At 43.1% G+C, this 20,285-nt stretch overlaps 1 protein-coding gene across 8 annotated transcripts in view; it reads right to left on the bottom strand.

Annotated features, from left to right (window-relative positions):
- LOC147033905 (cytosolic phospholipase A2 zeta-like) overlaps positions 1-20,285 on the bottom strand; it is a 116,175-nt gene that overhangs the window by 67,970 nt on the left and 27,920 nt on the right. For 6 of the 8 annotated variants that reach the window (XM_085872588.1, XM_085872578.1, XM_085872624.1 and 3 more), the window contains 8 exons: positions 20,107-20,175; positions 19,810-19,888; positions 15,686-15,822; positions 12,413-12,541; positions 11,323-11,363; positions 8,280-8,322; positions 3,487-3,547; positions 1,044-1,213 (listed from right to left, as the gene is read on the bottom strand). In XM_085872588.1, the coding sequence (XP_085728714.1) occupies positions 1,044-1,213; positions 3,487-3,547; positions 8,280-8,322; positions 11,323-11,363; positions 12,413-12,541; positions 15,686-15,822; positions 19,810-19,888; positions 20,107-20,121 (675 nt within the window). In that variant the 5' untranslated portion in view covers positions 20,122-20,175. Of the gene's footprint in view, positions 1-1,043; positions 1,214-3,486; positions 3,548-8,279; positions 8,323-9,406; positions 9,497-11,322; positions 11,364-12,412; positions 12,542-15,685; positions 15,823-19,809; positions 19,889-20,106; positions 20,176-20,285 lie in introns of those variants that run through there. The other 2 variants (XM_085872616.1, XM_085872633.1) reach the window with 2 other exon arrangements.

Below are 20,285 nucleotides of genomic sequence, written 5' to 3'. Positions count from 1 at the left end.
TCATACTAGCAGTGGGCAATATCTCAAAAACTAAAGCCGATAGACGGCAGAGTTGCACCACTGTGAACATCATGTCAATTCTACTTAACCTAAAATGTGTATTCTAAATCCAGCTCTAATTTTTACCCTGATCCATCAATCACTCCACTATTTGGCAACCAGCCTGGTAAGCTACACGACCATTGGTCTTTCTAATGTTATTATTCTATGACTGCAGGAACCCTTTCGAATGAAGCATATGTGATGTGCATGCACAGACACAGACATGCACTTCTCTTTTCAGGAAAAGATTGTGGGGGGGGAGGGGGGGAGAACTAGAAATATGTATTTCTCCATATGGTCAGAATAAAGGTATTTAAAATGTTGCACAATAAAGGTTAAATAAAGTTGATATGAACTCAAATAAAAATGGACATTCTGTCCATTTTTACAAAGCAAACCAAAGATTCGGTCAAGCATTGCAATCAGAGGTGTGAACGAAAGGAAATGAGAATGGTGAGGTGGATGCGTGATGTGACACTGAAGGATAGGAAACCAAATGTGGAATTAAGAGATTATGTTAGGTATAGAAAGCATTAGTGACGTTATGCATAGGGATAGGTTGAGATGGTTCGGACATGTGGAAAGGATATGGGTGGGTAGTTATGTGAAGAGGTACAGAAATATGAATGTGAATGGAAGGAGAGCTAGAGGCCATCCGAGGAAAACATGGGATGTGTTGCCGAGAGATGATCTTTGAGTTAAAGGCCGAACAAGAGGGCTCGCAAGGGATCGTGCAGCCTGGAAAGCAGGCATTAGGTGAACCATGGCTTACACATGCAAGCATAGAAACGGCCATAAAACGATGATGATGATGATGATGATGATGATGATGATGATGATGATGATGATGATGATGATGATGATGATGATGATTATGATGATGATGATGATGATGATGATGATGATGATGATGATGATGATGATGTAGTATTCAAGATGTTTATTGGAGAAATGGGCAAAGTAAAGCCAAAAGCTTAACAGTCAGTTTGACGGTGCCTCACCATGTGTGACGTGTCATGTAGCGTGACAAACAGTAGGTTGTCACGGCCACTGTCTGTGTGGAAGGTAAAGTATTCGTCCCACACAGGCTCAGCTCCCTTGCGCTTGGTGGTACTTGCTATTCGCTCGTAAGAGTCTGGGGCACTGAGCACAATTGCGTGGCTATGAATGCCTGTCATTACATGGAGGGCAATGGGGTCAACAGATTCGGTCAAGCATTGCAATCAGAGTTCAAATTATTTCACAGAAATGAGAATAACAGGTGGTATGACCATCACGATGAGCAATTCAAACATTTTAAAATTCGTACAGCTCTAAAAACAACGTTCACTACATTCAGGATTTTGCAAATGTATACGTTCGTTCACCAGTTAAAGACTTAAAATATTAACCAACAATAAAAAAAAATTATGTTGATCAATTAACACGATACCTTTTAAAATTCCACACATTCTTTACAAGTAATTGTCCGATCGTGTACTGTGCTCGGGGCATGGTTAACACTTGTATACATACCTATGATTGAATATGGATCAAATCGTTGATGTTATATACGGTGTTTTAAAAGTTATGTTACTGAGAATTCTGTTTTCATATGGAGTTAGTTTACCAAGCCTTTTAGTGTATTTTTTGGAGCAAACTGTTTGAATGATGTTTTTCTCATTACAGGTGAGTAAAGTGTTACTCGAGAAGACAGAGTGGCATCTAAATAAGGAAAAAATAATTCATATTTTGAAGTTGTGGCAGAAAACTGGAAAGGATTACAAACAAGTTTGTACAGCATTTTAGAATAAGTTTTCAAGTGTTCTTTTTTCCATCAAGACAATCAATACACAAGCGTGATAAGAAGTTTGCTGCAACAGGAAACATCGCAGATGCTCCAAGAAGTGGTCACCAGAAAGCAGCAACAACAGGTGAAAGAAAACAAACAACTGGTTTCAGACTCATCTTTGAACAATCGTCAAAAGTCTGTTAGAAGAGCCGCAGTTGGTTTGAACACTTCGACAGCCGGTGTCCATTGCAATTTGAAACATTTGAGGATAAAATCTTACAAAGCACACTTGTTACAAGCTTTAAATAAGGATGATCCCGGATCGACGCTTATAATTTTGTGAATGGCTTCTTTATCGTCCAACAGCAGATCCAGAATTCATAAATCGTATTGTGTCGGGTGATGAGACAGCTTTCAAAACAAATGGGTGAGTAAACAGGAATAATTGGGTTCATTCGTCTGATGTTATTGAGCACAAGCTAAATGTTCCAGGAGTTAGAGTTTGGAGTGGAATCTATGCAGATGGTGTAATGAGGGTGTAGTTTTTTTTTGTTTGTTTGTTTATTTTTTAGAACAGACTACAGACACTCATCGAACCATGTTCCGGGACACAATCTTGCCACAAATGGAGCAACTGCCATTCTTTGGCAACTTGATTTGGCAGCAGAATGGAGAAGCACCACACTTTGGGCTACAAGTTCGGGAATTTCTGAACAAAACAATTACAGAATAGATTGGTCATCCATGGGACTGCTGAATGGGCCACTCAGATCACCTAATTTGTCACTGTGTGATTTTTTTTACTGTCTGGGTAATCATTAAAGACAAGGTTGATGCGACAAACCCCGCAGTGTAGACTACTTGATAAAAGGCCATTCCGCTTGAATTTTACGTTTTCAAAACAAACCTTAACTTTGCAAGAGCTATCTGCCACAACGTTATCAAAATGTGTGAAAAACGTATTAGAGAATGAAAGTGGTCACTTTGAGCACCTTTGTAAAGCGGTTTAGTAAATACTAAAACAGTTTCGTTGGGATTAAAATTATTTCATAAATAATAAAGTGGTTTATTAGTAAATATTAAAACAGTTTAGTTGGGATTAAAATTATTTTATAAATAATAAAGTGGTTTATTAGTAAATATTAAAACTGTTTAGTTGGGATTAAAATTATTTCATAAATAATAAAGTGATTTATTAGTAAATACTAAAACAGTTTAGTTGGGATTAAAATTATTTCATAAATAATAAAGTGGTTTATTAGTAAATATTAAAATGGTTAAGTGAAGATTAAAGCGGCTTACTATTAGGGGTTGTTGTCTTTGGTGAAATCGCTTGTACTCACCACTATATATTAAATGCTCCATCGTCAAAACCAGCAGAAGTGATGAAATGATGCTTTTTCTAATGATTATATTATCGTAATATCAAATTTTTTTTTAATATTGTAATTAATGTTAGAGCGAGATATGAACACTAAATACGGAGGCATTTTTCATTTACAATGTGCAAGGTGTTGAATGTATATGGGGGATTAAACAAGTTGAAGACAACACCCTAATTGAAATATGACACTCAGGTTACAACACCGCGACTATCCCAAAGATCATGCCATGCATTTCCCTACAAAATAACTACTATATCATGGAATGAAGTTGAACAATGCAAAACTGACCCTCAGCAGGAAGGCCTCTGAGGTGCAGCACACAAACCTGCACTTTCCAGCATTGCCGTGCCTGATAGGGATAATGATAATGGCAAAGAAAAAACAAAACAAACAAACAAAAACTTGATAATGAAGAGATTTTTTGCTTTTACAAATGAAAACATGTATTAATAAATAATAAATAAACTAACATGATACGATCATTGGACAAATCTTCAGTGTGAAGATTACCATTAGCTTTATCGCCAATCTTCCCACCTGCACGTCGTGTGAAGATTTCCAGAAACCTGGTAGAAGGAAACTTTGTGGGTTGTTCGAAGTTCATACTCGCCAATACAAGGAAATAGTTGGCATGACAAAGGATGCCAAATCGGCGGTTTGCTTTGTAGACCGACTTCGATATGTGGTTTACCCAAGAGAGGTCGTGGTTGATGGTGAGGGCCAAAAGTTTGGGGGACTAAGTTTCATCAAACCTTTTTAGTTTTTGTATACAAAGTCAAGGTTCGTGGAAGACCTAGAATGCATAACCTGGAAAGAATAGAACAGGAAGAGTGGAGAAAACACACCAACAGCTCAAGGTAGAGGAACATAAATGGGGGACACTTGGAGGATGAATGGGTGGGTGTGGAGAACAACGAGAACAATGGGAGTGGGAGTGAGGACAGGGAGTGCAAAGGTGAAGACATGCTCAAACAAAGCAAGGAGGCTGAAAACGAGGAAGGGAAATCTGGGGATGAAATAGTAATAGATCAACACAACATAAAGGAGGATGCGAGGAGAGCGGAAAGAACGCAACAACCTGAAATTGAACCCCTTCCACTTTTTCAGCCACCTTGCTATGTTTGAGCAAGTTTTCATGAAATTGAACAAAACACAATAACTTGGAGGGAATAATGAAATTGAACAGACTGCAGTTGCTGTTTGCACAGGTGAGAAAAAAAGACAGAGGTAAAATCGAATGGAGGTGAGCAGTGACGCTAGATTTTGGGAGTTTCACCAGAAGTGGGTTACGAGCAGATCATGTGTGCCATGGACTAACCTGGTGGGGGCGGGGGGAGAGACAGATTACAGAAAAGGCAGAGGGTGCAAGCCCAGAATAGATGAGGTTGATATGACGGAGAGGCTACCAACCTGTCTGGGATGCATTCAACTGCATTGTGGGAGATTCCAATGATTATTAGGGCCTTCGTCTGTATGGCATCAATGTGCGAAAGATGTGAGGCCCCCATAGAGGTAGGCAATACTCCATGTAGCTGCCAATGAATACCTTGGAAGTTGTTAGAAATTCGTATTTTCCAAGGAAAGACTTGGCACAAGGGAGGATGCCTAATTGGGAACTGGCTTTGGTGGCTAGCTAGGACACGTGGTCCATCCGAGAGAGATTATGACTGATGATGGCACTCAAAACTTCAAGAAAAATTCGTTAAAGAAGTACGTGGGAAGGTTTGCCAGATGGTCTTTTCGGAAAGACGGTGAGTATGTGGAATTTGTCGGGTTTAAAGACATATTCCAAGTGTTGAACCAGCTCCTGATTCTGTCAAGGTCTGCAGAGAGAGAAAGAGAAAGAGAAAGAGAAAGAGAAAGAGAAAGAGAGAGAGAGAGAGAGAGAGAAAGAGAAAGAGAAAGAGAAAGAGAAAGAGAAAGAGAAAGAGAAAGAGAAAGAGAAAGAGAAAGAGAAAGAGAAAGAGAAAGAGAAAGAGAAAGAGAAAGAGAAAGAGAAAGAGAAAGAGAAAGAGAAAGAGAAAGAGAAAGAGAAAGAGAAAGAGAAAGAGAAAGAGAAAGAGAAAGAGAAAGAGAAAGAGAAAGAGAAAGAGAAAGAGAAAGAGAAAGAGAAAGAGAAAGAGAGAGAGAGAGAGAGAGAGAGAGAGAGATGTTCCATTCTGTGATCATAAGGATGAGTAATGCCACTGCATGTGGTGGAGTCGTCAGCAAAAAGGTTTAGTAGAGTTTTTCAGATAATCAAAAAGATCATTGGTGAATATGAGGAACAGGACTGGGCCCAAAACACTGCATTGGGTCACTCCAGCCTTAACAGGGAGAGAAGATGAGAAGATCGCATAAAGAGCTACACGTTGAATATGACAGTAGAGGAAGTCAGTAAGGAATGTGTGGAGCTGGTCTTGGATGCCATAGGCCGAGAGTTTGGAGAACAAGTCAGGGTGCCAGACTGTATCCATTGCTCGACATATGTACAGAGAGACGGCCCTGATCCCATATCTGACATCGAGGGTCTCCATCCATTGTTATTAGAGTAGAAGCAGCATATCCGGGGTGAAGCGACCGGGTTGAAATCAAACTGATGATCTGAGATGAGGTCATTGGAGAAAAGGAAAGAATTACTATCAACTGTAATGATTGACTCCACAAGTTTGTTTTTAATTGGAAACAAGCTAATAGGCTCGTAGATCAGAGGATCCGTTTTAGTGCCATTTTTGGCTCACCTGTAACATAGTTCAGGTGAGCTATTAGCATCGTCAGGTGTCAGTCAGTCAGTACGTAAAGACTCGGATCTTCTCACAAACCACACACACACAATTTCGATGAAACTTGACCAAAACCTTCATCACCCGTGAAGTTTAAACTAATAGTCCAATTTTCACCAAATTTTGTAAAACTTCTGAGGACGAAGGCCTCCTGATACCTTGGAAATCACATCAAAAAATTGCATATTAAGTAGGTCAATTTGAAGGTCAAAGGTCATTACGATTCCATTGATCGCTACTTTTGACTTCTCAAAAAGTATTCACCCGATTCAGTCGTAACTTGGTGTAAATCATCCTCTGCATGATGCTTTCACAAGTTTGTTCAACCCTTCGGCTAATTTACATACGTTGTTGGTCATCCACGCCTCCCGGTGGTTCCCTGGTTCCACCAGGTGAGCCCAGGGGCGTTGCCCCTATTTTTGTGGAATGTGGTGATGTCGGCCGACTTCCAAATAGGAGTCAGCAATTAAGGGCAAATGATAAGTTGAACAGAGCAGAAAGAGGATTGCTGGAGCGGTAGAGCAGGATTTCAGGATGCGGGTGCTGATGCCGTCCAGGCCTGTCATAGAATAAGAGTCTAGGGGTTGCCAGAAAATTCTCGACTTTCCCTAGAGAGAAAGACAGTGTCCAGGAGAAGTTAGAGTTCGGTAGGGTAGGGACACAGTAAGTGAGGGATTGGGTCCACGAGGTTTTGAGAAATACTTGACAAGGTGCCACCAGCACTATGAACCATGAGGTCTGTGTAATGTATACATCTGTAAAACACCATAAAGTCACAACAGGAGAAAAGTCAGTTTCACAACTTTCTCATTTCAGATAAAGCCCATTCAAGAAAAAATATTTTTTTTAAGAATTGTAAGTGTTTATGACTTTGGCTGCATGTATACTAAAAAGGCAAAGATAGTACTGTTCATAATTATACAAATGCACAAAATTGTGAGCCAACGAAAGTAAATGTTCTTCACAAATATTTAAACGACCAACTTTGTCATTATCCATTTTTTGATGGAGGTTAGTGAGTACATACTAATCACACAGTACCATACAGGCCTGCAATGCCAGATTGACTCTTGCGCTGATCTACGAGTTGTGCAGTCCTGGATTTCAATATCTGCCTGGTGAAGTTCCAGCAGGGGGTGGTCCGCATTGTAAAGTATACCTTTGAGAAGTATCCCAAAGATGTTAAAGATACCGTGGTACTTTTGGAATTGAACAACTCATTAAATGTCTGTACATCAGCCAAGTTCGAAATCCTTCCCTCCTGGTTTGTAGCGTTAGTTGTCCCGTCTTGTCACACATTCTCAAGATTGCTGGACTCACCAATTTGGTTCAGGCTTTCTCCTGTCTGCTTAATCATTCAATCAATTGATCAATCCGATGCGATGCAAATTAGGACGTGCCTCGGCCCTGAAACCAAGGCCTTCAAGATTATTTGAATCCCCCGCGATGAGGCTGAGTCTATATGGGCCTTTCACGTCACCATCGCAGACAGGTCGATGGTTGCTCTGTCTTCTACCGCATCCTTTCTGGTCTTTCTGCACTTTGTCCCCCCCCCGCCCCCCCCCCCCCACGTTTCTGCAGAGCTGATATGGTCCACCATCAATCCTCTTCTGGTAAAACTACCCAAATCCTGGATCACTGGCAACTCCACTCATTTGTTCCTCTTCCCCCACGCCCCCCACCTGTAGAATCAACTTCCACATTCTCTTCAATCTCATTCTTCCCTCCAGGTCTTCAAGACACCACCTCAGATCATCCCCAATCCAAACCCATGATCTTTTCTACCCTGGTTACCCTCCCTCCCTCACCTCCAATCCCTCCTCCTTCCAAATTTCCAGTTTTTCCTTCCTGAGAGTTTCCTTCTGTGTCCATATTGTCTCCCCCACGTGTCTTTTCGTTACCCCCCATTCCTCCCCACACCCATTGTTTGTCCAATTGTCTCTCTCTGTCTTGTCCTTCAGAAGCTGTTGGTGTCCCCTCATTCCCCACCCCCCCCACTCACTCCACTGTATCTGCTCAGTGTTTTAGATCTTCCATGAGCCTCGACTACAATAATAAATTAAAATAGTATTCGAGTTAACGAAATTTTTTTCTTCCTGCTGATGGAACAGTGACAGAAGACCATGTAAAACACATTTTTTAAATGCTAGCTCGAACACTTCAGGTTTGCTGTATTTGTAAATATTTAAGGAGAGATCTTTGTTTCATCAGGATGCAGCAAGTTAGCTCATGGTAAGCTCGACAATGCACATCATAAGTTCAATGAAAGATGAAAATTTTTAAACAGAATAATTCAGCAAAACACAATGTTGTACTCACCATAAGTACACCATTGGTGAACACAGGATGTGGATGAGATTCACTGCAACATAAAAACACACACACACGAACACCTGAGAGGTGCTGCGCACCTGAGAGTGTGTTCAGTTACCAAGCAGAAAGATGAAAAACGATTAAAAAGCATGATATTTCAAAAATGTCATGGGCCCGATATGTTCTCATGGATCAGGTGTTACGTGGCGGAGGTCTGTGCTCTACCGAGTGCCCTTCCAGTTGCAATCTGCTTTCATTTAGGATGTTATTTAATGTTTTTGGAACCTTGGAGTGATGTTATCTTCTATATCGAAGCAAATGAGACAATGTTTGTTTGTGACGTGACTCCTCTGGGATCTCAAGGTTAATTGCAAAAAAAAAAAAAAAAAAACTTTATGGAATCATTTTTTTAAGCACACGACACACCTTACTCGGGGTTTTGAACAGTAATTTCTCACAATTCATAACTTGTAAACACACGAGCCACCATCTGTCGTGGGGAAGGGGTTGGAGTCCAGGGGTGGGGGTGGGGTGGGAGGACGCAGGGGGAGGGTTAGGAATGGGTGATGGAGGGGAAGGGGTGGGAGGAGGGACCTGGCATTGCCCGGCAACGCCGGGTACCTTTGCTCGTATTGTAATACAGGGTGTTCCAAAAAGCACCGGACAACTTTGGTTGTCAATACATTTCGAAGCACAAACAATACAATGATACCCTTTGGTTTATGTGATACAGAAATGTGATACAAAACATAAAGTTTTGCGCACACCATCAGCACACTTCAATGTGAGCTCCGTTTGTCGCACAAGACATCAAGATGGTGCAGGAGTTCTTGCCATGCTTGGCTCGCGTGTGCACTGGTGGACGCGAACATGCCAACTGTGATCACTGATCCGAGAACGAATATCCTGCATGTTTGCCACCTTATGTTGTTGCCAACATTTATGACAAAGCCCCCACACAAAAAAATAGGTCCGTCTGTCCTGAAGCTCACCTGGACCAGGAGAAACATTCACTCAAACTCCCCACAATCGTGCAAATGATGATACTTTTCTCTTTCTGACAACTTCCAGTCTCCTTAAACCCCTTGTACCACTCTCTGATGCTGGTCCATGATGGCGGATTCCTTCCATACCTTGTACGGATATTACGCTGAACTTGCGTGTCGAATCTCGTCTCGATGAGCTTTCTCCTGCGGAGTCGCCATTTTCTTTTACATTAAACCACCAGACCTGAAAATAAAGAAAACTTTTCGTGTTTCTATATCGTATTAGACAAATTGTATAATTTGTGGTACGAAATATATTGTTACTAAATAGTTTAGTAGGAGATACTACTAAAATAGGAGATAGTTTAGTAGTATGCTACTAAATGTAGGATTAGCCCAGATCCCCCATGAAATGCATGTTTAGCCAGGTTGTTTGGTAATTTGACGTTACATGTGTGTCGGGAGGTGTCACAGGATGTTATTTGTTTGTGCAGTGGTGGTGGACCGAGATGCTCGTCTTCTTCCTTCGGATGTTCCAGACAATAGACTCCGCCCAGCACGCTGAAAGGGGGAGTGGCCTAGAAAAGGAAGTGAAACTGAAGGGAGGAGCCTGTGGGCTTCGAGGCGAGCAGAAAAAGGAAAGCCAGTGGTGATTCTGCAGAGAGGAGGAAACTGAACCTGAGGGTTAGGCGGCAATCTGCTTCGAGAGGACCTGGCTGCTGTGTGAGTCTGGAGTCGGCTTTGAGGCGTGCTCGGGCTTTGAGGCGAGCGTGCGCCGGGAAGGCAAGAGAGAAACGACGAGTGTGGAGGCAAGATCTGCTGGATGAGCAGATGGTTTTGAGGCGTGCTCGGGCTTCGAGGCGAGCAGAAAAAGGAAAGCCAGTGGTGATTCTGCAAAGAAACTGAACCTAGGCATGCCGAGTCTGCCTTCTGTGTCCTGGAGAAGCGAGCCAGGGCCGAAGGAAAGGCAGGGAAAGGACTGCATGAGGTCTGTCTGCCCTCGGCTGGATGAGAGGCGACTGGTGGGAGTCGTGATCTGCTGTGTAGGGGACGGCTGTGTCTGTCTGCGATCTGCTTCGTGAAGGAAGCCTGGTGAACAGGCCAGGCCTGGACTTGTATGCTGGACCTTGTGAAAAGACAGCTGGAGCATACCACCGTGGATCTTTCGCTCTGGTGCAGTCGACCTCGCAGGGTCTGAACGCGCAAGAGTGCGTTAGTGAGGTCTGCGACAAATGGACGACGCCTCCATTTTGCCACGTGGCATGCTCGAGCTTGGGGCTCGAATCCATGGACATCGGCTTGTCACGAGCCACATTCGTGCTTTTGACACTTTCCTCTCGTCCATGAAACATCACCAAGTACTCTATCTTGTCTGCGTGCTGTCCGTGTCTTGTCTGCACGTCGTTTAAGGCTGATCTCGTTAGGGACCCCTTCAAAACCCGTAATCCGTATCTCCCTTGTTAAGAACGGGTTATAGATTAATTAAAACATTGTCGTGGATGTTTTGCTTGTGTCGTATTCCCCGAAGTCCCCAATAAATCTGGCTGATTCGTATGAAGTTGCCGCTTTGAATTAATTTGTGCTGCGTCGAGGAACGATCCGCTCGATTTGGATATAAAAACGAAAATGGTTACAGAATGGTAGACTCCGCTCGGTCTCTGACAAAACCAGTCTGCAACCGGGGTCTATTCCCCCAGCTGGCAAGGTACAGGTGTATTTTGTTATCGTGGTTCGAGACGCGTAACCCGAGAATTGTGCTGAACTAGCCGGCGTTATAATCCCGGAGACGGCGGTGCTGTTGGGGTGCGAAAACCCAAGTACCAAGCTGGGTACAGACGGCGATTTACGCGCCCGTCCGAGAACCCTCCACCCCGGATCCGCAACAATATTAACAACCAATGTTGTCCAGGTCTTTTTGGAACACCCTGTATTGTGTACACACCTACAGTATTATTTACACACATATTATACATGACATTACAAACAAGCACACGCGTGCGATTGCACAACCCCGTCCCCCCTGCGTGGGGGGGGGGGGGATAGTCTAACTAGCAATCACTCACCTTTTCTCAAGAAAAAACTCAACTTCCAACAGCATCCTCTTCTGAAAGGCACAATCAGAACATTTACCAGGAATTAAATAAAAAAGTGCAGCACCTTGCAGCGCTTCCAACAGCACGGCAACAGGAACCCTTTCAAATAAAATGTGATGGACATGGTGCTTTCGCCTTCCCCCACCAAACCAAACCAAAACCAGAAGCTTTCAAGGACAATGGCAGTTGTGAAGACGTACCAAAACAATTCCCTTGTACATGGTAAATATCAGATATTTCTGACAACATACCGAATACATTTCCTTCCTGAAAGTGATGAGGTTTATCAAAAGGCTCTTGAAAATTTATTTCTGGGTCAGTTCGCATCGCTTCTGAAGAACGCAAGTTCAACAAACAACTTGAAACGTGTGCCAGGCAGAGCCTGTGATTTCTCCTCTCCTTTTCACTCCCATGTGCACGAAGCGAAAAGAGGGCTTAATGAATTGGTTCACTTTGGCTGTCTGTCTATAAATGTCAGTTTATGATGAAGGAACGACTCAATTTCAATCGAATGTTATATTTTGAACACAAATCAGAAAACAAACGTTTTTTTAAGAACACAAAGGACACAAACAACAGGCACGAAGAACGTATGTAGAGTTTTAAAAAAATTTTAATCTTCTGAATTTTTTGTTTTTTTCTTCTGCCACCTATAAAATCTTTATTTTGTTTGAATTGAATTATTTACTTGAACATTGTAAAAATCAAACCGCTTTTTGGCCCTTTGCGAAACTGGTTTGCAGTACTAGGACAAAATATTACGGCATTTTACGTCACCTCGATCAATCCACTTTGCCGATCGCCGACCCCGCTCATGTCTCTCTCATTTCTCCAGACTGCACAGGGTTAAGGTGTTCAATGAACTCTCGAGTTGATTTTGTAATCGCATTTTAATTCACCCTCCGTGTGTACATTATAACTATATGGCCCGCCATACCGACAAAGCAGTTGTTCGCTTAATTCAGAGATTATTTTTGCAAAACAAATACTTTTCGACAATAACCTAAGCGGTGGTCAGAGCAATGTCTAATGCAGTTCTTGACGCTTCCACATAAATCACCTTCTCATCAAGCACTATCTTCTCTCTCTCCCTTCCTCCCATCTTCAGGCCACCAAGGTCCACGCACAACGACGATATCTGGTTGTTTACGGTTCGGTCATCATCAAACAGAATCAACTCCATGACGTTCTGTACACGCAAACAACCAGGTTTACCGTGAGTACTATATGTGCGTGCATCATGATGTGCACCATTTTTAATCTAATTATTTCCTCCTTTGAAGAAACTCACCGATCAACATTGAACAGCACAACATCAGGTTATGATATGTTTTTAGTGAATTCACAAACAATTATTGGATAGAATGACAATAAGCGGTCATTTAGTTATTAACTACTAGCAAGGGCTAGCTGGCTTGGTTTTTTGGACATGTTGGATATTGAAAAGCTTGGTAGTTATTGGCCTCATGGTGTTGACCTTTTTTTCCTGTGGGTCGGCGACAACACTACCTGACCCCACTACCTAATACACACTTTATAGCAGCCCTGGGTGGCCTCAAAATGGACAGCAAGGTCAACGTGCGGCGGCTTAAAACCTTGCCCACATTATGAAGTACGTACACCCAAAATTTGAGGACTCGAGGTGCTACGGTTCGGCCGTGAAGGAAGAGCGTACAAAAGCACAAACAAACACTTGAAAACATGTACGTACAGGAATAGTGGTCTGATAATGGAAAGTCAAATTGGGGTTAAAGAAGAGGCAAGAATGATGGGAAGGAAGTGAAAGGTAGGGAAATGTGGTACAGTGGGAGATAGTTGTTAGGAAATGCATATTGGAAAGGAATACCATTCTGAATTTAGTAAAAACTTTAGTTTGATCACTCGGCATCTTTACCCGTCACTTCGCGGACGGATTTCCACCCTATTGTTTGCCTGAGGACACCTTACATCTGTTTGGAAGTCAGGTGACATTACCTTTGTAGTGGGCCAGATAACAGCAATTTTTGAGAGGAATCGTGCAAATGATGATACAAGCATCAAATTTGGCACATTTGTTCTCCAGGGGATTCTAATCAAATCTGCCTGATTGGCCATTTGAAAATCCAAATTTTTCAAAATTTGGATTTTCAAATGGCCAATCGGGCAGATTTGATCAGAAAGCCCTGCACAACAGAAATGCCAAATTTGATGCTTGTATCATAATTTGCACGATTTTTCTACCATCTACTACACTATTGTAAGCCAAGGACTTCTTAACGGCTGCAACTCTTCCCACATCCTTGTGGTGGTGTTGGCTGGGGGGGGGGGGGGCGGGAGTTTTGCTCAAGTCGTTCACAAACTGGTAGGCCAGGCCTGACGTTCGACTCAGGTTAGGGTAGGAATTTGTAATTTGGCCAGTGACGGATACAGCCAGCCTACTCTTCGTGAAGTACACCGTGGGACCTTTACTGTCCATCAACTAATGCCACTTTATGGTCAATCATAGGGACGGAACACACATCGATGAATCACCCTGCCTTTGAAATACCGGGTTCACAGTTTATAGCTGGGTTGAAATTCGAACCCAGGCTAGACAGCTTAGAGGCGAGTGTGCATACCTCTAGCTGCGACCTATCTTCACCAATATGGTGGTATTAAAAAATTTTTTAAAAATCACTTCCAAGTCACTGTGAAGCTCAGCGGTGTGTTCAGTTACCCAGTTTGTTGTGGAGCGCTCGCCAAGTAGCTTCAGCACTCAAGCAAGCACTCCATTTGAAACTGTTGATAAGGAATGGCTGGCTTGGCAAGCGCTAGCTGGCTGCTTGGTAACTGAACAAACCTTCGTGTTTGCTTTGGTTTTAACCTCCGTTTAAATTGAGGGAAATGAAACATTTTGAAAATTTTGAATCATTCTCACCCAGATTTCAAACTCACTTTAATGTTCTTTAAATGTTCTTTAAATAAGATGATTTGTAATAGAGGCGACCACCAGGGGTGCTACACGATACACATTTCCACAGAGAGAATTGGGGTCTTCCCTCCCCCCCACCCCATCCTGAACCCCCGTCCCAGATATGCCACCCTGATAGAAACCATACTTGGGGTACCCTGTGGCAGCATGCAAAATTTGGTTGGATTTGGTTCATTTTTTTTTAATTTTTTGTAAGTTTTGAACTATATAATATATATATACAAAGAAAGACGTCATGCATAGCACAATACTTGCGAAGTCCATAAAACAAATTCGACCTTTAAAAATAAATGTTGGTTCAATTCAATGACCGAACATGCAACTCCTCTTCAAATTTTAACTCGATCGGATGAAAATTGCCAATTTTTAGAAAATCGGCCCATGTTGACCTCAAAAATAATTATTGGTGGTTGGATTCACTGACCTGATGTGCAAATCATCTTCATATTTCAAGTCAATCAGAAGAAAATTGAGGATTTTAGAAATAGACATAAGTCATTGACCTTTGGGACCTCAACATGAAAGGGCTTCTTGCTTATGAGCAAGTCAACAAGTTGATGAAGTTTCGTGAAGATCGGTTTAAAATTGTGACCTGTAGGCGATTGACAGACAGACAGACAGACTAACAAAATCAACTGACCAATATACTTACAAATCTTCAATTTTGCAAGGAACAAAGATAGCATCACAGACCAGACCAACCAATACACGTACTAATCTTCAAGTCCGCAAGTAACAAACAAATAAATATCCAAATTCACTTTTGTAGTATAAAAGAATATTACAGATATGAGGTTGTGTAGCTGATGCTGTAGTGCCGCTGCACATTCGGGCAGGTATTTGGAATTTGTTCAAGGTGAGGAGATACACTCATCTACTCTTAACGAAATACATCATAGGATAGTCAATGTTCAGACGAGGCACCCAGTTCAACGTCCATCCGAGGGAGACGCACACACATTGATGTCTCGCCCTGCCTGCGAAACACCGGCGAGACAGTCTATAACTTGGAATTGAGATTCGATCTCAGGGTAGATATCTCAGAGGCGATGGATGAAATCAACAAAATGTTGATCGAGGTATGCTAACCACTATGAGGAGCAAGGAGAAGCCCACATTTTGGGTGTTAATCCTTCGCTGGAGCAAAAGGGTCTTTTTCTTACCCAAATCAACATTCTTTTGATTTAATCCATTGTCATATCTTCCCCAGCTCTCCGACGCAGATCAACAATAGCTTTCACCGGCAAGACTAGTTTCACCAATTTGTAGATGTAAAGAATACGTGGCCACCCAATCCGATACCACACCCTCCCCCTTAACACATTGAAGCCATTATGACGGCTTGCATCTACATGGTAAAGTGTCGAGCATTCATTGCTTAACCTTCAGGGTCGTGTGGATGTAGAAGGTGAACGTTTGTCTCCAGGTGGGATTGGCAGAGTTTCGCACTGCACTCGTGCGGAAGGTCTCGCTGCTGGCTGAAGGCAGCCGGAGCTGTACGTAGCATTGTGGCTTTCGCCCTACAAGGCACACACTGGATCTTCATCGCGAGAATACTCCGCACAGCACGTACTAGTGAGTAATCTGCACTCATACCACTAATAGAGGGCTTTCAGTACCCATGATGCAGTGCTTGGGCACCACTAAACAAGCAAGAAAAGGTAAGCAACACCTAACAAGGCCAAAGCATCCGCGTAACCTTCCATTGCAGCAAGTCAGAATAACGAGATAAACGTGATAGATTGTAGAGCTACTGATGCCATCGTTGCCAGGGAGGTGAATACGACCAACAGGGTGGCACGCATGGCATTATGGGATAGCTCTGAAAACTCTCTACAGATATGAACATCTTACCCAGAACAATGGAACAGCACTCAATGGAGCACATACCTCCGCCAGGCTAAACAGTTTACATTTTGTACCCCACCGATAGGCCGGAAATGCATCTGGACCTCCAAAACCTACTCGGCTTGTTCTCGTCACCCACCCAACACATTCACCGACATTTGGCATAAACCATCCACAACCGTTTGATATATCCTGCTCACAGACAAACAGACAGATAGGGGTGGAAACATAACGTCCGTCCAACTTCGGTGACATAGGCAATAAACGGGGCGAGTCGAAGTCTCTTCCAACCCGACGAGTCTGGGGAGTGTGTCTCAAAGATACCATAAAAGGGCGACAAAGATGAGAGAGCAGATTCCCAAGCTCGAGTTGTTTCATCAGACAACAGGTTATGTATGCTTCCACTGCTCACCAAAGCAGAGTTCTTCATTTTGGCGAAACCTAAAAAATTTGGGGTTTCTTCATCAAGTTCTCCTGTGTCGGAGTGGCGACCCGTCCAGGATTATGCCCAATAGCCAAGGAGACTGCTTAAGCAGCACCAACGCTCTGCAAAGAGTATGGTCCCAATCTCCTCCATCAAGTTGCGCAAGTGTGACGGTGGGAAAAGAAAATGGAGGCGGCTGTGTAAATTGTCGGAAGACTGGGTGAATTCACCCATTCCAGGAGACTTTCGGTGCGTACAAATGTTTTTTGCTGCCAACATCTTTGAAACCCCTGATAATGAAAGCCATAACCGGGCAGTTTTTGGAAAGGCAACAACGCGGCCATATTGCCCACTGTTGATGGGCCTGATGAACCCGCTCGTCTCGGCCAAGCCGAAGGACACCATTGACACGTTCTCATGATGCTCGAGATCCATCATTGTCTCAAACCGTTGAATAATGCTGAAAGGTAGCGGTTTCGCACCAGGGACCAATTACTTTAAGAGGAAATCAAACGAGTACACTGTGACACTTAAAAAACACAACAACAAACTCTCGATTCATTATAATTTTGGTGATTTTATTAATTATTTTTCTTTATAGAGCTTTGAGAGATTGGTTTATGCGTGGACTGATAAAGGAGCGCCGAAACAGCAAACTGTCGAGCATACAGTACCTAGGTGAACATTCAAACCGGCATGCAAGACTGTGGTCACCGGGGATATTGGCAGACAAGGATTCAAGAGGGTTTTGAGCTCATGGGGTCGGAGGTAAGCCTTGTGATTGTTTGTGTTATTAAATGGTGTCCGCAACTCATGCGTAGTGAACAAGCCGTATGCTCAGAAGCAGCACACTCCAAAACATTCATTTGATTGCTCTAAAAAGGGTCCCAGTGGAAGTATCCCGAATCAGACGTGTTATTGCTGTCTTGGGCAGCATCAGTCCCACACCTGCTATTATTCGAAGACTAAATGCTATACCTGCAAGAAGGTTTGGCACGTCTCAAGGGCGTGCCATCAGAAATGGACAATGTCGACAGGCAGAAGAAGTGGAAGTCGAGGAAGAAACCAACAGACCGTTCTCACCATAGAAGTGATATGGGATAGCTCTGAAAACCATCCAGTGCGAGACAGAGGGGGACATTTTGGAGATGTACGTCATAAACAGCACCAAGATGACCGACGGTGAGCCACTTAGGATTGTGATCGATGTTGACGTCACGGGAATGACGGTGCCAATGGAAGTTGATACAGGTTAACTGCAGAAAGAGAGGATGGGTTCTACTTTTCACTCGGAGATGAGCTGCCAATCACAGCAGATGATGCTGATGGGGCAACCAAACGGGACCCGGTTCCGTTGAGAGTACAGGACTATGGAGTTAACGGTTGGCCAAAACATGCGTCGGAGGAAGAGTTAAGTCCTTATTTCGTGAGAAGTAAAGAGTTGTCTGTGGACAAGGGGTGTATCTTGGGTGGAGTAAGAGTTGCAATCCCCAATAAGTTCAGGTCTTGGCTGTTGGAAGATTTGCATGGTCAGCATTTTGGAATGTGTAAGACAGAGTTTAGTTTGTAGCTACCTATGTTGGTCAGGTGAGGATGAGGAAATAGAACACAGTGGGTACCACGTGTCAGTCAGTGAGCAAAATGCCACCTTAAGCACTTTTACAGCCATGGAAATGGTCGACCAGAATATGGCAAAGATTTCATGGAGACTTTGCTGGACTAGAGGGACAGTAGTTGTTCATAATGATACATAGTCACAACAAGTAGATTGAGGTACAGGTAGTGGACAAAAAAACAATGGAAACATCAATGGAGAGTCACTTAATAGGGCATTGGGGCGCCACGTGTGGCTGTATGCACCGTGGCACAGAGTCCACCAGTGTCTGGAAATCTGCAGGAGGGATGCCAGCCTCCCAACCTCCCATCCTCCCAACCTCCCAACCACCCAGCCTCCCAGCCTCTCCCCCACCAGTGCAGTTAGAGTTCAGAGGGAAGGAGTGTAATCAAGTGTAATAAAGTGGCGAGTAGAAGTCTTCCGAGCCGCTGAGGAGTGGACTCGACAGGTCTGGATTGCGTATCAAATATACCACAGAATGAAACGGAAGAGCAAGAAGGAACACAAAGAAGTAAAGAGGAAGGATGGAGTCATCAGGGGGAACCAGGATAGGATTCAGGTTTCAGCAGTTACTCCACTACCCTCAAACCTATCCAGACGCAGCCAAGTGAACCTTACAGAAAAATGTCTGCAATAATTCACTTCTCCTTGGAGAGATAGACAACGAGAGAGATGAAAGATAAGAAAAAGCGTATCGTGTATCACGCGTATCAAAGGTACCTTCGTTATAAATCAGTTGGCTGTGAATACATAGTGTGTTAAACAATGACAACATTAAAAACATCGACACATTTTTCTGTCGTTTGTAGGTCCAATACAGTCGCTGCATTTTGCAGGTAAGAGGTACTCACTGCATTTTACAGGTACAGGGTACTCACTGCATTTTACAGGTACAAGGTAGTCGCTGCATTTTCCAGGTATGAGGTACTTGATACTCACTGCCTGTTACAGGTACAAGGTACTCACTGCATTTTACAGGTACAAGGTACTCGCTGCATTTTCCAGGTATGAGGAACTTGGTACTCACTGCCTGTTACAGGTATGCGGTACTCATTACCTGTTACAGGTACAAGGTACTCACTGCATTCTATAGGTATGAGGTACGAGGTATGCACTGCATTTTACAGGTAAAAGGTACTCACTGCATTTTACAGGTAAGAGATAATCACTGCATTTTACAGGTAAGAGGTACTCGCTGCATTTTACAAGAGGTACTCGCTGCATTTTACAGGTAAGAGGTACTCGCTGAATTTTACAGGTAAGAGGTACTATCTGCATTTTAGAGGTAAGAGGTACTTGCTGGATTTTACAGGTAAGAGGTACTATCTGCATTTTAGAGGTAAGAGGTACTCGCTGGATTTTACAGGTAAGAGCTACTAGCTGCATTCTACAGATTCGAGGTGCGCACTGCATTTTACAGGAATGAGGGACTCACTACCTGTTACAGGTAAATGATACTCACTGCATTTTGCAGGTATGTACTCATGAAGTTTAAAGATACGAGTGACTGACTACCTGTTACAGGTATGCGGTATACTCACTGAATTTTACAGGTACGTACTCATTAAGTTTAAAGATACGAGGGACTGACTACCTGTTACAGGTATACGGTATACTCACATGCATCTCGCCCACTTATGTTCCTCCCCCTGATAATGGTGACATGTAACGCGTGCCTACGTGAGCAAAACGAGAGAACCTAGGAGAAAACACACCGGAGAAGATCGATCCGACGATTCGAACACGTTCGGACATCAAGCCATTTTCACATGAACATTCAATCTCAAAGATGATTGCAGACTCCTTCACCGTGCAAATTGGTTGTATACAATAATCTTCATCAGGTACAAAAACAAATTACAAACAGAAATGTTTCCCTTAGGAAGCGCGTAAGGGTGCAGGTCGAGAATGCCTCACCTCGTTGGTCTGCATGGTGGAATCGGTGGGTCACTGAGGATAACTGACGAGCCCAAGACTGAACTGGCACTGTGACCACAAAAACCGGAGTCAAAATTACAAGTACACAATGCCGTGAGCAATGCGTAATTACACAATTCATGTCTAATTGCAAAATACCCAGATCTGCTCCATCCACG

This window comes from Eptatretus burgeri, chromosome 1 (assembly GCF_056783735.1).
Source record: "Eptatretus burgeri isolate ZD-2024b chromosome 1, Ebu_testis_v1, whole genome shotgun sequence".
Taxonomy (NCBI): domain Eukaryota; kingdom Metazoa; phylum Chordata; class Myxini; order Myxiniformes; family Myxinidae; genus Eptatretus; species Eptatretus burgeri.
The sequence above is the reverse complement of the archived record's forward strand: the minus strand, read 5'-3'. Positions and strand labels throughout refer to the sequence as shown.